This window comes from Phocoena phocoena, chromosome 19, assembly GCF_963924675.1.
Source record: "Phocoena phocoena chromosome 19, mPhoPho1.1, whole genome shotgun sequence".
NCBI lineage: Eukaryota > Metazoa > Chordata > Mammalia > Artiodactyla > Phocoenidae > Phocoena > Phocoena phocoena.
Genome location: NC_089237.1, coordinates 11,835,901 through 11,849,386, shown reverse-complemented (window position 1 = coordinate 11,849,386; position 13,486 = coordinate 11,835,901). Strand labels below are relative to the sequence as shown.

Here is a 13,486-nt window from a genome sequence, read left to right as displayed (position 1 = left end):
GCTTTTTCTCATTGTTTGAATCTCAAAGTATGCTCCACGTGTACTTTATTATTATTATTATTTAAAATACACTGTGATTGTCTTTCTTTTTAATTAATCAGTTTTTACTTTTGGCCGCGTTGGGTCTTCGTTGCTGCATGTGGGCTTTCTCTAGTTGTGGCGAGCGGGGGCTGCTCTTTGTTGCCGTGCGCAGGCTTCTTACTGCAGCGGCCTCTCTTGTTGCGGAGCACAGGCTCTAGGTGCATGGGCTTCAGTAGTTGTGGCACGCGGGCTCTAGAGCACAGGTTAAGTAGTTGTGGCATCAGGGCTTAGTTGCTTCGCGGCATCCCGGACCAGGGCTCGAACCTGTGTCCCCTGCACTGGCAGGCGGGTTCTTAACCACTGCGCCACCAGGTAAGCCCCACATGTAGTTTAAAATTTTCTAAGTGTTGAGAACTAAGAGTTCTAAGAAGTCCTCACCGTGGTGTGCCCCTGAGACACGTGCAGGTGCAGAGTGGGCTTTAGCAAGTGTGACAGGGTGGAGGGGGTGGTACCTGGGCACCTGCTGGTGCAGGTCCTTGTTCACGTCTCATTTAATTTTAGTGGAGGAATCTCAACGTTCCATATTCAGTACACTCTTTCCGTTCTTCTAGGGAACACTTCATTTGCTGAAGGTGCTGCTCCTTCTTTGAATATTCACTTTTCACCAAGGATTGTATAAAATGCTTATGCTTGTATACATTTGTTTATTATAGATTTTTTGCAGTTCTTTTTAAGGAAACTATTTAGAAACATCTGAGTTCACACTCAATGATGTAAAATTGTCTGAGCAAAGATTGTCTCTTCAGTGGAGTCTTTGTAACTGCATCACTGTGTAATCAAGACATTGAGATATTGGGATTCCACATGCTGCATTAGTGACCTGTATGTCTCAGCTCAAAGGGCCCCAGATTGTTCTGAGCTGCAGTTGGCGTGGAGCCACTCTGTGGCTGTGGCCATCAACTGGCTCTCTGCCCCCATTTGTGTTCTTCCCAGGGACCCAGTGCCACTCCTACCCCGATCCGTGTTTGTGAGGCCTCATTAGGAATCTTTTTGAGTGTGCACGTGCCTGTGCGCACATCACCTGTAAGAGTCTGCCTGTTGGGAGACTCAGGCCCTTTCTTCTCTGAAATATAGAATGCGGTGCACCTAGGAGTTCCGATCCCATGTGGACAGTGCTGTGACTGAGCCTGTTGGCGCCCGAACGCATCTCCACTGTCCTGCTATGCACAGACTGAAACCCACAGAGCCAAGCGTTCTTCTCATGCTTTTTTCCAAAATATGCATGAAGTGGGTGTTTTCTACACTTTAGCTATTTATGTACCATTCTCAGGGTTTTTTTTTTTACATCTTTATTGGAGTATAATTGCTTTACAATGGTGTGTTAGTTTCTGCTTTATAGCAAAGTGAATCAGTTATACATATACATGTTCCCATATCTCTTCCCTCTTGCGTCTCCCTCCTTCCCACCCTCCCTGTCCCACCCCTCCAGGCGGTCACAAAGCACCGAGCTGATCTCCCATTCTCAGGGTTTTTGCCATGTCCATGTACCAACTTTCTTAGTCTTTACCAAACATTTTTATTTAAACTGACTTTAAATCCATTCAGTTTTGCTTTTAGTTTGTGGTAATATCCATGAAATCAGTTAATATCCATGAAATCACAGGTTTGGTGCACTGGTCGGTGTTTTCTAATACACACCAAAATATTAAACCATTAAAAACTGTTCACCACATACCATTTCAGATAATTTCACGTGGATGGGGAAGTACTTTATTAGGTATGACGTGCCTTTTAAGTATCAGCATTCAGGGAGGCAGCAGCAGAAGAGCAGTGTGCTGACGCTGTGCATTTCTCTTCCCTGTGCTCTAGGTGCCGACATGGGCCTCTGGGGAAGTGCGTGCACTGCGTTCCTCTAGAGGTGAGAGTCCGAGTAGAGTGAGTTCCCAGAGCCGTCTTGACACTTCCCCTAAGTCCCTGGGCTGGGTCAGAGTGGTTCAAGGAAGTTACCTATTTATTGCCCTGGGCCTCATATTCCCACTAGTGCAGGCTGCACTGAGAGGATGAGCCTTTATTTATGGGAGTGACCTTCTGGGTGGATTATGAACGGCTGGGACATGGGTATTGCTGTGATAAAGGGGCAGCATTTACACTGGGCTCCCTGGACAGTCCTTTTAAAACCTGACACAAAGCCGGGCCTGGCGGTTTTCATGCTCATCGTTTTGATTTACTCTACCCTGAATCTCACGTCTCCTCTACTGATTTGTCGTGGTGAGGTTGAGAGTTACCACAATAATGCCGACTGGTGACTGGTTGACACTAAATTTATGGCAGGAAGGCCAACCTGATTTTCTTCATGAGGCTCCTCTTGCTTCATCGTGTGGCGCTATTTTTGCAAAATTAACCTTATATTTATTTGACTTAGAGCATTTTGTGTTTAATAGAGATTCATTTCAATCTTGAAAAGATAACTGGTACACAGAGAAGAACTTGGTTCTGACTTAGAGCGATAGTGAGGACCCATCACCAGTTCTCCCTCACTGCCTGCCCACCCGCCTCGGGGTTTGGCGGGTGGAGGCTGCGACCACGACCGTGACCCCAGCGGCGAGTGCATGACTGTGTTGACTGTGTGTTTTGGCAGCCTTTCGACGAGGACTACCTAAATCACCTGGAGCCTCCCGTGAAGCACATGTCCTTCCACGCCTACATCCGGAAGCTGACCGGAGGGGCCGACAAGTAAGCGGCCTGAGGGCAGGGGGCGGCACCCATGTGGCTTTGGGGCGCAGAGTTTGTTTTCTCTCTCTGGCACGTGTTGCTTAAAGCCCCTGGGCATATGAGTGAGAAAAGTAAAGATCAAGGTCTGGGCATGAAGTGTTTGTATTCGTGAATCTTGTCCTGATTCTAAAAGAGAAACAAGTCGGGGGAGACTCTGGTCCCTGCTATAATCCACAGTGCCCAGTGCATGGGCAGAGGCCAAGCAGGCAGAGGCCAGGCTGTGGAGGCCCAGGGGCACCCCGCTGACCTTCCTTCGGGTATGCGGTACCCTGGCAACTTAGTTGTTTCTGAACCTGGATGAGATAAGGCGTGATGGTGGCCAGTCCTGTGTCTGTAGAGTCTGCCCTTTGCCCTGGAAGCTGCCTCTTTATCAACTCAATTTCACAGCTGTAGCGGGGCTGAGGCAGTGGCGCTGTCCATGGCTTGGCCTCTGGTGCCTCAGCATTGCTGTCTGCAGGCTCAGCCAGGCGGGCAGCGTGGGTGGGGTTGGGCAGTGGGGGCAGCTGTCCCTTGGCTCTTAGAGAGCATGCTGTGACAGTGGCAAGCTGAGAGCACTTTGATTTCTTTTAAACTACGTCAGGTACTTGCCTGTGCAACCCCCTTCTGTTGATATGCTCACCTCACCAGAAAGTAACGGACTTCTTACTGTGATTTTATGATTCCTATCCATGCAGGGAGAGGAGACGGTGGCTGAACCCGAGTCAGCAACATTTTGTGAAGAATGTCATGTTGGCCTGCTCGTAGTTTTTCTCTGACAACCCGCTAACATCCTAAAATGACTTTTAAAAAAAGTTAGACCAGGAAAAAAAAAGATCCCACCAGAAGCCCATTTTTGCCCATTTGTGGGGTAAGCTCTGGAGCTGTCTTGACCACAGCATGAGTGTGCTGGGACCTGTCTGCCTTTTGTCCGTCTAGGTCAAGGGCTCACTTGTTGCTGTTGTTAACAGGCAGCCTAGGTGGCAATCATTGCTTCCCAGGTGCCATCGTTCCAGCATGCCGCTGGCTTGTGAGGACAGGACTATTCACTGGACCATTTGTGAACGGGAAAGTGGCAGAGGGTGAAGTCACTTGTGCAGGCTCACCCCAAGTCCACGGTGGGGCCCAGGACATGCTTACTGACCAAAAGCAGAGTGAAGATATCTTTGTTATGTATCCTAATCAGGTTTTTTCTATGAATAAGGATTTTATACAGAAGTCTAAGTACTAGACTCATAAAGTAAATGTTTCTGATAAATTGATGGAACTTAAAAAGAACTTCATTTCCTGTCAGTGGCATAGGTTAGATCTAGATATTTAGCAGTACTGTTGAAAATCTTATGCGGTACATATATACAATGGAATATTACTCAGCCATAGAAAGGAACGGAATTGGGTCATCTGTAGAGATGTGGATGGACCTTAGAGTGTCATACAGAGTGAAGTAAGCCAGAAAGAGAAAAACAAATATCATATATTAACACATATATGTGGAATCTAGAAAAATGGCACACATGAACCTATTTGCAGGGCAGGAATAGAGACGCAGACGTAGAGAACAGACATGTGGACACGGGGACGGGGAGTGTGGGACAAATTGGGAGATTAGTTTTGACATAAAATAGATAGCTAGTGGGAACCTGCCGTATAGCACAGGGAGCACAGCTCAGTTCTCTGTGACGACCTAGATGGGTGGAATGGGGGTGTGGGAGGGAGGTCCAAGAGGGAGGGGATATAGGTATACATATACATATATATGTAGTATATATGTGTATACATATATACATATATAAATATATGTACATTCACTTCATTGTACAGCAGAAACTAACACAACGTTGTAAAGCAACTACAATTTAAAAAAAAAGAAAAAGGAAAAAAAAAATCTTCATAGATGTCAGTGGTAGTGAAAATTAAAACTGCTTTTATTGGAAAATAGTTTTGTATTCTTGTACAGTCTAGTGTACAGGACAGAAGCTACAACACCATTAGAATAAGTTTTAGCACATTTTCCCTGCTGTGGATACCACGTGCTTAGCTCCTGAGAACTCCCTTCAGGAAGTGTAAGATACGTGACATTTTATTTCCAGCCTCCTGCTACACTTTTCAGCATTGTAATGTTTAATTAATTAAGTTGCCTTTTCTTTTTCAGGGGGAAATTTGTTGCCCTGGAGAACATCAGTTGCAAGATTAAATCAGGGTGTGAAGGACACCTTCCGTGGCCTAATGGCATCTGTACTAAGTGCCAGCCAAGTGCCATCACGCTGAATAGACAGGTGAGATGTTCGCTGTATCCATCTAGATGCAGAAAGCAGTAGATTTGTGTTCATGGCTAAGGAGTGAAAATGTCTGGAAAAGCCCCTCCTTGGAAAGGAGCTGCTGGTAGCAGTATGAGTTACATGGGGCAGAGTCTCGGGTATTTTGGGGCTGATTGATTGACCCTTTTATGGAAATCATACACTGAGGACATTATTTGTAAGATCTCTAGCTCTTTCAAGCATAGAGGGGAGCCTTCAGTTTTCTGTTTTGTTGGCTTGTGTGGAGGCAGAATTTTCTTGGCGACTGTTTAAAATGCTCAGTGGTTGTGACTTTGCCTTTTAAGAAACTGCGGCTCTGGAAGTTGGTAGTTGAACAGAACTGCCCTGGGACCAGCTCAGGGCATCTGTCCAGGCCAGGTTAAGAAGGGGGCTGGGCTCAGGAAGGAGCGAAAAAAGAATCAGGGAAAACTATGTGCAGTTATTCTGGTAAAAGATACTTGTGAACAGTTTGTGATAAAATAGTAAATTATTTATTTTTGATGCAGTGTTTTAATTTAGCCCATTGTTGTTAACTCTACAGAAATACAGACATGTGGACAACATCATGTTTGAGAATCATACAGTTGCTGACCGCTTCCTTGACTTCTGGAGGAAGACAGGGAACCAGCACTTCGGGTACTTGTATGGACGGTACACGGAGCACAAAGACATTCCTCTTGGTATCAGGGCTGAAGTGGCTGCGATTTATGAACCTCCTCAGGTAGATGTGAACAGGATTTGCAGTCTACGGGTCTCTGTATTGCTTTGTTTTGAAGGCTGTATGGGAGCCCTTTCAGGTTGCATGCTGCTTCTCTTACCGTATCATTTGCCCAGTCTATCTCTCTCTCTCTGTACACACACACACACAGTATTTATTTTCTGAATTATTGGAGAGTAAGATCATGGCCCCTAAATATTTCAGTGTATATTTCCAAAGAATAAGGACACGTTCTCATATAACAAGTACGTTGAGCAACTTAAGTAAATTGAACTTCAATACAATATTTTTATCTAATCTGCCATCTTATTCAACTTTTGTCAGTTCCCCCAAAAGTGTCATACAGTTGCCCTCTCTCTTCTGCTTCTGTATCTCCTCTGCCCATGCCTACAATCAGCTGTCCCAGGATTTATGGAATTAGAGTCACAAAATTACTCAAGTTCTTTATCTTATGCCACACATGTAACTGTCTTAATAACAATATCAAAATTACCACCAGCGTAGGACGGAAAACAGTTCAAGATTGTTTTGGTGGGAGGGGAGGGCCCCTAGGGTATATCGTACTAGGGACCAGCAGTTGGTTCCTGTGTCTTAAAGTCACTTGGAAGATCTTCCCTGTATGATTACGTCACCAACGAGTTACACGTTTACATTCATTTGCTTTATTTTCAGTATTTAGGGATTGGTTTTATGTATATATATTTTATTATTTATTTATTTATTAAATAGATTTATTTATTTATGGCTGCGTTGGGTCTTTGTTGCTGTGCGTGGGCTTTCTCTAGTTGTGGCAAGCGGGGGCTGCGCATTGCATTCGTTGCAATGCGCAGGCTTCTCATTGCGGTGGCCTCTCTTGTTGCGGAGCATGGGCTCTAGGTGCGCGGGCTTTGGTAGTTGTGGTGCGTGGGCTCAGTAGTTGTGGCTCATGGGCTCTAGAGCACAGGCTAAGGAGTTGTGGCTCACGGGTTTAGTTGCTCTGTGGCATGTGGGATCTTCCTGGACCAGGGCTCAAACCCGTGTCCCCTGCATTGGCAGGCGGATTCTTAACCACTGCACCACCAGGGAAGCCCATATATATTTTTTAATTTGTATAATTAGATAAAATGTTTATATGGTTGTATAGTATATATTATATAAAATATTTATTTTGTCTTATTGTATATAAGTTTACTACAAAAGTGAAGACTGGAACCGTATTGCATCCTGGTTCATGATGTGCTGAGGTAGTTGGGGGAGGGTCTTGTGCCTGCAGGTGACTGTGATGTAAAAACACAAAAACATGGTGCGCTGAGGCATGGCCAGAGGGGTGAATGGAACATAGTGAATGTTAGTGGCTGAATTTGGTGGTGGGATATCGGTGTTCACTGTAAATTCTTTAACCTTTGCTGTATGTATGAAATTTTTTATTTAAAAAAATGTTGGAAAAGTAAAAAAAAATTGCACATTTGCAAAGTGAGGTCTACAAACAACATCTTCCCCTTCATCTAATTTCCTCCCTCTCCTACAGGTAGCCCCCACTTTAAGCAGTTTTTGGCTTAGATCTCTAAAGTTTGATTTTTTTTAAGTATAAGCAGATACACAGATATTTCACACTATCCCCTCCTTTGTCTCTGGGTGGGCACCACGCCATATACAGCTGTGTCACCTGTGCCATGTTCTGGAGATCTCACCGTGACTGGTCTACTTTTTAAATAAACCAGGGTCTGAAACTGCAGGCCTTGTGGCCACTGGCTGGTGTGCAGGTGTGTGGCTCCTGCACAGATGCCGTTTCTTCCCTGGCTGTATTTATACAGATTGTGTGTCGTCTACTCCCTTGGATATTCTCATTATTTACTGAGAGCTACAGATGAAATGTTTGACCAGGCGTTTTATGATGGTTCACTTCCAGGGAGACGTGAGATGGCAGTAGATGCTCACCCAGAGACCCTGCTTGTCTGACTCTTTGAGCACTGAGTGTGCTCTGTCAGCGGGAGCTGCTTTTGGAAGCACAAGACATTCCAATTCAGTTTTGAGGAGGGTCCTTTCATGAAGCATTTCAGCAGTTCTGTTAAGAGTATGATTGAACAAAAATCGGAACAGAAGCCTCTGGTGTCCAGACTACTAACAACATCATCAGAGCTCTGAAATTGGGGATCTTGGAGGTTGAAACACTTGACCTCTAATAACCTCCAGCTCATTAGAAGTTGAAGCTCATGCTGCCACATGTCATGAAACAAAATCCTTAGGTTTGTTCTGAGTTTGTGCTTTGACCTGTGCTCTGGAGGTATTAATGATCTCCATATGGGTCATACCCAGCAACATAAAGTTCTTTTGTTGTTTTGCCAGGATTTGACTAATTTACAAGGATATACCCAATTAGTATAACTCAATTTGGAATTTCCTTCACTTTCATAGTCTGTAGCCGGGTCTTCTGCTCAGTATGATGCTGAGCTTTATGAGCTGCATTTCAGTGCAGATTAAAGATTTCAGCAGGCTTTGTCCACTGCAGGAAGTGGGATCCTGTGGCTGGTGTAGGTTGCGTGTGAGCCAGCCCAAGCCCCCCGCCACTGCCCCAAGCTGAGGGCTCTGCCCACCGGTCAGCAGGTTACCGATTTCAGGTGCCCTATCCTTGGCTTAGGGTGTGTGTATCTGTTGTACTCTCTCACTCTGCCATGCCTGTGAAGCTAAGTACTGTCCCTACAGGAGCTGCATACGAATTTCCCAAGGCTGTTTTTTGGGAACGAACGTTACCTTACAGCTCTAATCTTACCTAATCTAGCCAAGCCTATTTGGAGTGAAAACTATTTATCCAAGGGAGTTTTGAAACTAACTTCTATCCCCAATGAAGGAACCTTAAGGTGTAGAGAGCCTTCCCTAGTCCTAAACAACCACATGTTTCATGTGGAGCTGCTGACATGAGCCAGCCTGAATACAGCCTCTTCATGTTCTCTAAACCTTGATTAAAAGCAAAGCACAGCCCTAGACAGGAAGAGCCTGGAGGGCTTGGCCTGTGTTATCTGGTTGAGCTTTTCCCGCTGCCTTAACTCTCCTTTTTGGCAAGGGGGAGACCGGTGCTCCTTTGCGACACCTGAGCCAGAAATGGAACAGAGCTGCTGTGCTGCTTTTCTGAAGCCCTCCTCTAAATACATCTCTCTTTAATACCCCCACAGATTGGTACACAGAATAGCTTGGAGCTTCTTGAAGACCCAAAGGCTGAGGTGGTTGATGAAATTGCCGCCAAACTTGGCCTGAGGAAGGTACTGAAGTATTCTCTTGGCCTTGAGGGGGGGCGCCCCGGCTCTGTGTTGGGGACATCTAGGTGGATGGTATGGCCAGGCCTGGTCTGGGACTGAACTCCCAACTGCACAAGGTCAGGTGCAGGCCTGGCACGTTTTGAAACCTCGCTTGTGTTTATTGGGTGCCCAAAAGAGGATCCCAGTGCAGGGACTGTTATATTTAAATCCGCCAGACATACTTCTTAAGGATTGCCTCAAAGTGGGGGAGGAAAGAAGCAGCAGGAGCAAGACCCCTACTTCCTGCTGGAGGGGACCTTGACGCCAGGCTCTTAAGGCACATCCTCCTAGGTGTGAGCTCTCCCTTCACGTGTCTGTTTGCGCTCATCGTTTTCTGTCCCCCACACTTGGAGTTTCTCGTGGTCCCTCTTCAATCCTCACTGAACCTCCTGTTTATAATTGAGGCATCTGAGCGTGTAAGCCTTCTTAGTTTTCCTGGGCAGTTAGAAGACAGAGAAGAATTTTCTTTTTGAGTCTGATGATCTAGTTTATCTCACATCTTTGGTTAAGTTCCTAGGAACTATAAAGATGGCGTTTTATAGATAAATGTTGAACTGTGAATTTGAACACATCTTAGGAATTCACTCTTAATAGCTATGTAAGTTTTATCCTTTATTTCCTAATCAATTTAGACAATGAGAAATAAACTCCCTACAGATAAACAGGGAAGACTGGAAATGTGCCTTATAACCCAGGAGTGCTGCAGAACAAAGTCACCGTATCATTTTAAGAACAAAAAAGTCATGTTGTTTCTAACAAGGAGTGAGCATCATGATTTAGGGGCATATTTTGGTTTAAATTCTGGAATTTTCTCTTGTTCAAAAGAGAAATCAGTGTCTCTGATTTTTTTTGCCTATGTTTGTTATAAATGTTTGGTCACGATAATCATAATTAGAAGATCTTGAAGTTACTTAAATGCCTTTCTCCAAACACTGGTTCCTTAGCCCTAATTTATCTCAGCTTGATTTTGGTTCTGCTTTATTTACTGCTGAGTTACATTTATCCTTTAAGTCTCATTTTCTCCATTGCCATCCTCCTCGGGGGTTTTGTTCATTTGGGCATTTTTAAAGAAAATTGAAAGTCTCCAGATTTGCCTGGTCATGTCTGCAGGAGATGGAATTGAAGAGTTTCATGTCAGGGTTGTGCTAGAGAGGGTCACAAGCACCAGATCACTTCTCCGAAGGACAGAAGTGGGTGTGTGCCTGGATTCCAGCTCTGCTCTTAGACCTCCCAGCCAGGTTCTGGTTCAGGAATGGTAATCAGCTGTGAGGTTCATGGGCACAGGAAGGCCAGGGATCACAGAGCACACAGACAGGCACTGTTGCTGTAGCAGGACGTGCCAGGGAGGCCGACCCAGCCCCAAGCCCTGGGACTGGCGTTTCAGATCCCTGTACCCTCAGATGCTTCCCTTAACCACACACCGGAGCTTAGAGGAGCAGCTGCGCAAAGTCTCTGTTCTATCATTCTTTTTTATTTTACATGCTTTCTCTGGGGAGTATGTTTTCCTGTCTTACGGAGAAAGCCCTAGTATCTGAAGTGGCATTGTCTTTATTTGCTTGCTTGTTATCTGTCTTCCTCTCTGGAGTGTAAATTCCCTTTTCACTGATGTTCTGTTAATTTTATGCACCCGGGGGTCCCCTGCACCTAGCACAGTGCAGGGCACAGAGGTGGTGCTGAGAAGACTTTTTCTAACGAATAAATGAGATGTGCTCGTTTGCCCTCATCTCCACCCGGCAGCACCAGGGGGAGGACGGCCAGTGTCAGCTGAGTAGAGTTTGAGAGCTCTGGTGTGGACAGTGGCTTAGCTGAGGAGCTGACTCACCTAGAAAGAAAGAACTGGCTTCCAGGAGTCTCCTCTCTTGGCAGAAGCTAGAAGACATTCGTCACCTGTTTCAGGGAGAGACTCAGAAGGTATTCTTCTCTTTTATGCAGGTTGGCTGGATATTTACAGACCTTGTCTCGGAAGATACCCGAAAGGGTACAGTTCGATATAGTCGAAATAAGGTGAGATGGGGCAGGGATGCTCACTCGGCCAGAGCTTGTTATGGACCAGCTCTGGGCTGCACTCTCCAGTGTCTCTGCACAGCTCACCCTGGCTTTTAGACCATGTTATTTTCAACACAGTGTTCTTGATAAATTAAGGCTGGGTCTGTTCATTCTGTCTCGGAGATCAGAGAGACTTTACCTTTATAAACCACTGCTTTTTGGAGGTCAGCCCATGAGGTGGATTGCCTGTGCTTCTAAGGCGTTACTGGTTACACGTGTTTTTCTGTAAGGAGTTGGTAACAGTCAGGAATTATAGGTACTTGCTTCACCGTAGTTTGTGATGTGTCATAGTTTAGTTCTTAATATTTTCTAAAGAAGAAATAGAAGCATATTTTGACATGATGCTATAAAACTTGGTATGCTGGTTCTCTTTTCTTAGGACACCTATTTCCTGAGTTCAGAAGAATGTATCACTGCAGGAGACTTTCAAAATAAGCATCCCAACATATGTCGACTCTCTCCAGATGGACATTTTGGATCCAAGTTTGTTACTGCAGTGGCTACAGGTATAAATGGGGGCATTTATATTGTAAATATTACTACCTTGTTAATATGTTTTGTTCCTCTTTCAGTAGCTTTGCATTCTTAACTTAGTTACAATAGATTTTCTTTCTTTCCTTCTTTTTTTTTTTTTTGGCTGCATCGCACGGCATGTGGAAGTGTGGAGTCTTAACCACTGGACCGCCAGGGAAGTCCCTACAATAGATTTTCTTAATGGGCCTGTGAGACATAAGATTCTTCTTTTTTGGTTTGCGGCAAAAATCTTGAACTACTCAGCATCACACAAAACTACTAGAATTGTGGCCTCAGTGTAGCCCTCCTCTAGTCCATTCTCTTGGCCTCAGTCCAAGTTCACTTGGTTCTGGATCTGAGTTCTGGGCTATCTTTGCCCCTTTGCAGTAACCAAGGATGACTCTGTCTAGCTGTGCAGGAGAAGAGGGATTTACTGTTTCTGTTACTTTTTTATTTATGAGTGGGAGTATCATTTTAAGAAACCATTTCCATAAAGCTTTTTTTTTGGGAGTGTGTGTGTGTGAGATGTTGTGCACATCATACTACATGTTACGTACATCATGAATATATAATAATAAAAGACTGTGGCCTGTAAAAAAGTGCCACCAAATCTTTTATAACATACTTGAGATGCTGTCCTAGAGAAAAGCCAGGCATAAGACCATATGATTTGAAAGAAGTAGGAATTTGAAACTTGGAGAACCAACTAATAAAAACAATCTCTTTGGTCAGTTTTTTAAAGTAAACACTAACTTCTATCCTGTGAAGACTTGGGTTCTACCATCACAGAGATGATAATCCAGTTTGTTCATGGTAACCATGCTTCCTCTAGTTCAAAATACCAGTTTACAAACAGCCCAAGCATGTAAGTAACTAGATCCCTTATTAATCCCAGCTGAGCCTGTTACCACTGCCATGGGAAGGAAAACATCTATCATACTGTCTGAATTTTTAAGATCCATTTGATTTGAGATCCATTTAGAGTGACCAGCACCTTCTTTTTGAAATGAATGTACTTTGGGGGCATGAGAGGCCGGGATTTGCGGAAGCAGTAATTCCATAGCATAGAGTCTTTCCACGGGGGCAGATGGGGCAGGGGGCCTGTTGTGATGAGAGCGCTCAGGGTAGCAGGAGCCAAGGAGGAGAGCAGAGAAGAGACACGTTTTACATAATCAGAATTTTGCCAAGCCAGCTTTCTGTTTGATGAAGGGGAGGAAAGTATTCTCTTTCTACTCTCTGCATCACATAAACCCCTGCTCCCTTCATTTAGGCTGAGATTCTGGGTCCAGGCATTTAGGCTGGTGGTTCTCAAGCCTATCAGACTGGACACCCTCTCTTTAGAACATTTGTGACACCTCTTTACTATCCAGAAAGTGAAATTCATAGATAATATACCTGCCCACACACCTGATTCTAAAAAAGAAAGCAGAGTAGTAGGCTGACTGTAACATTGAGGAGAAATAATAGTGAAGGAGCATGCATGTAATAAGACAGTGCATTCTGCGGGCCAGTGCTTGGGGACTGGTGCCTGCTGAGGAGAGCACAGGGGAGGAGCCGGAGCTGCCAACCTTGTGAGGCGGGGCCTGCACAGGCATCAGCGACGTGGTTCCCAGACACTCAGCAGCTCTCCACGGAGCTCTGAGCCAAGCAGGGCCCTTCCTCAGCTCATGTGGTATCATGCTCCTAGAGGATTCGCTGTGTGTTAAAGCTGGGCGTGTTTGTTTCTGTGGCTGTGTATAAAATACAATTGATTCTAATCCTAGATCATCACAAATAGGGGTTTTGCCTACAGGAGTGTTAGGGGGACATTTCAAGGCCATGTGGGATATGGAACAGTTCTTTATTGTGTGGGACTCCCTGGACACAGCAGG

The 13,486-nt window shown here is 44.9% G+C and overlaps 1 protein-coding gene across 2 annotated transcripts in view; it reads left to right on the top strand.

The window, feature by feature from the left end:
• The window catches only part of NPLOC4 (NPL4 homolog, ubiquitin recognition factor), a 50,716-nt gene that overhangs the window by 15,983 nt on the left and 21,247 nt on the right, over positions 1 to 13,486 (top strand). For both annotated transcript variants that reach the window (XM_065897167.1, XM_065897166.1), the window contains exons 5-11: positions 1,891 to 1,939; positions 2,660 to 2,754; positions 4,922 to 5,045; positions 5,608 to 5,787; positions 8,934 to 9,020; positions 10,989 to 11,060; positions 11,482 to 11,608. In XM_065897167.1, the coding sequence (XP_065753239.1) occupies positions 1,891 to 1,939; positions 2,660 to 2,754; positions 4,922 to 5,045; positions 5,608 to 5,787; positions 8,934 to 9,020; positions 10,989 to 11,060; positions 11,482 to 11,608 (734 nt within the window). The remainder of the gene's footprint in view (positions 1 to 1,890; positions 1,940 to 2,659; positions 2,755 to 4,921; positions 5,046 to 5,607; positions 5,788 to 8,933; positions 9,021 to 10,988; positions 11,061 to 11,481; positions 11,609 to 13,486) is intronic.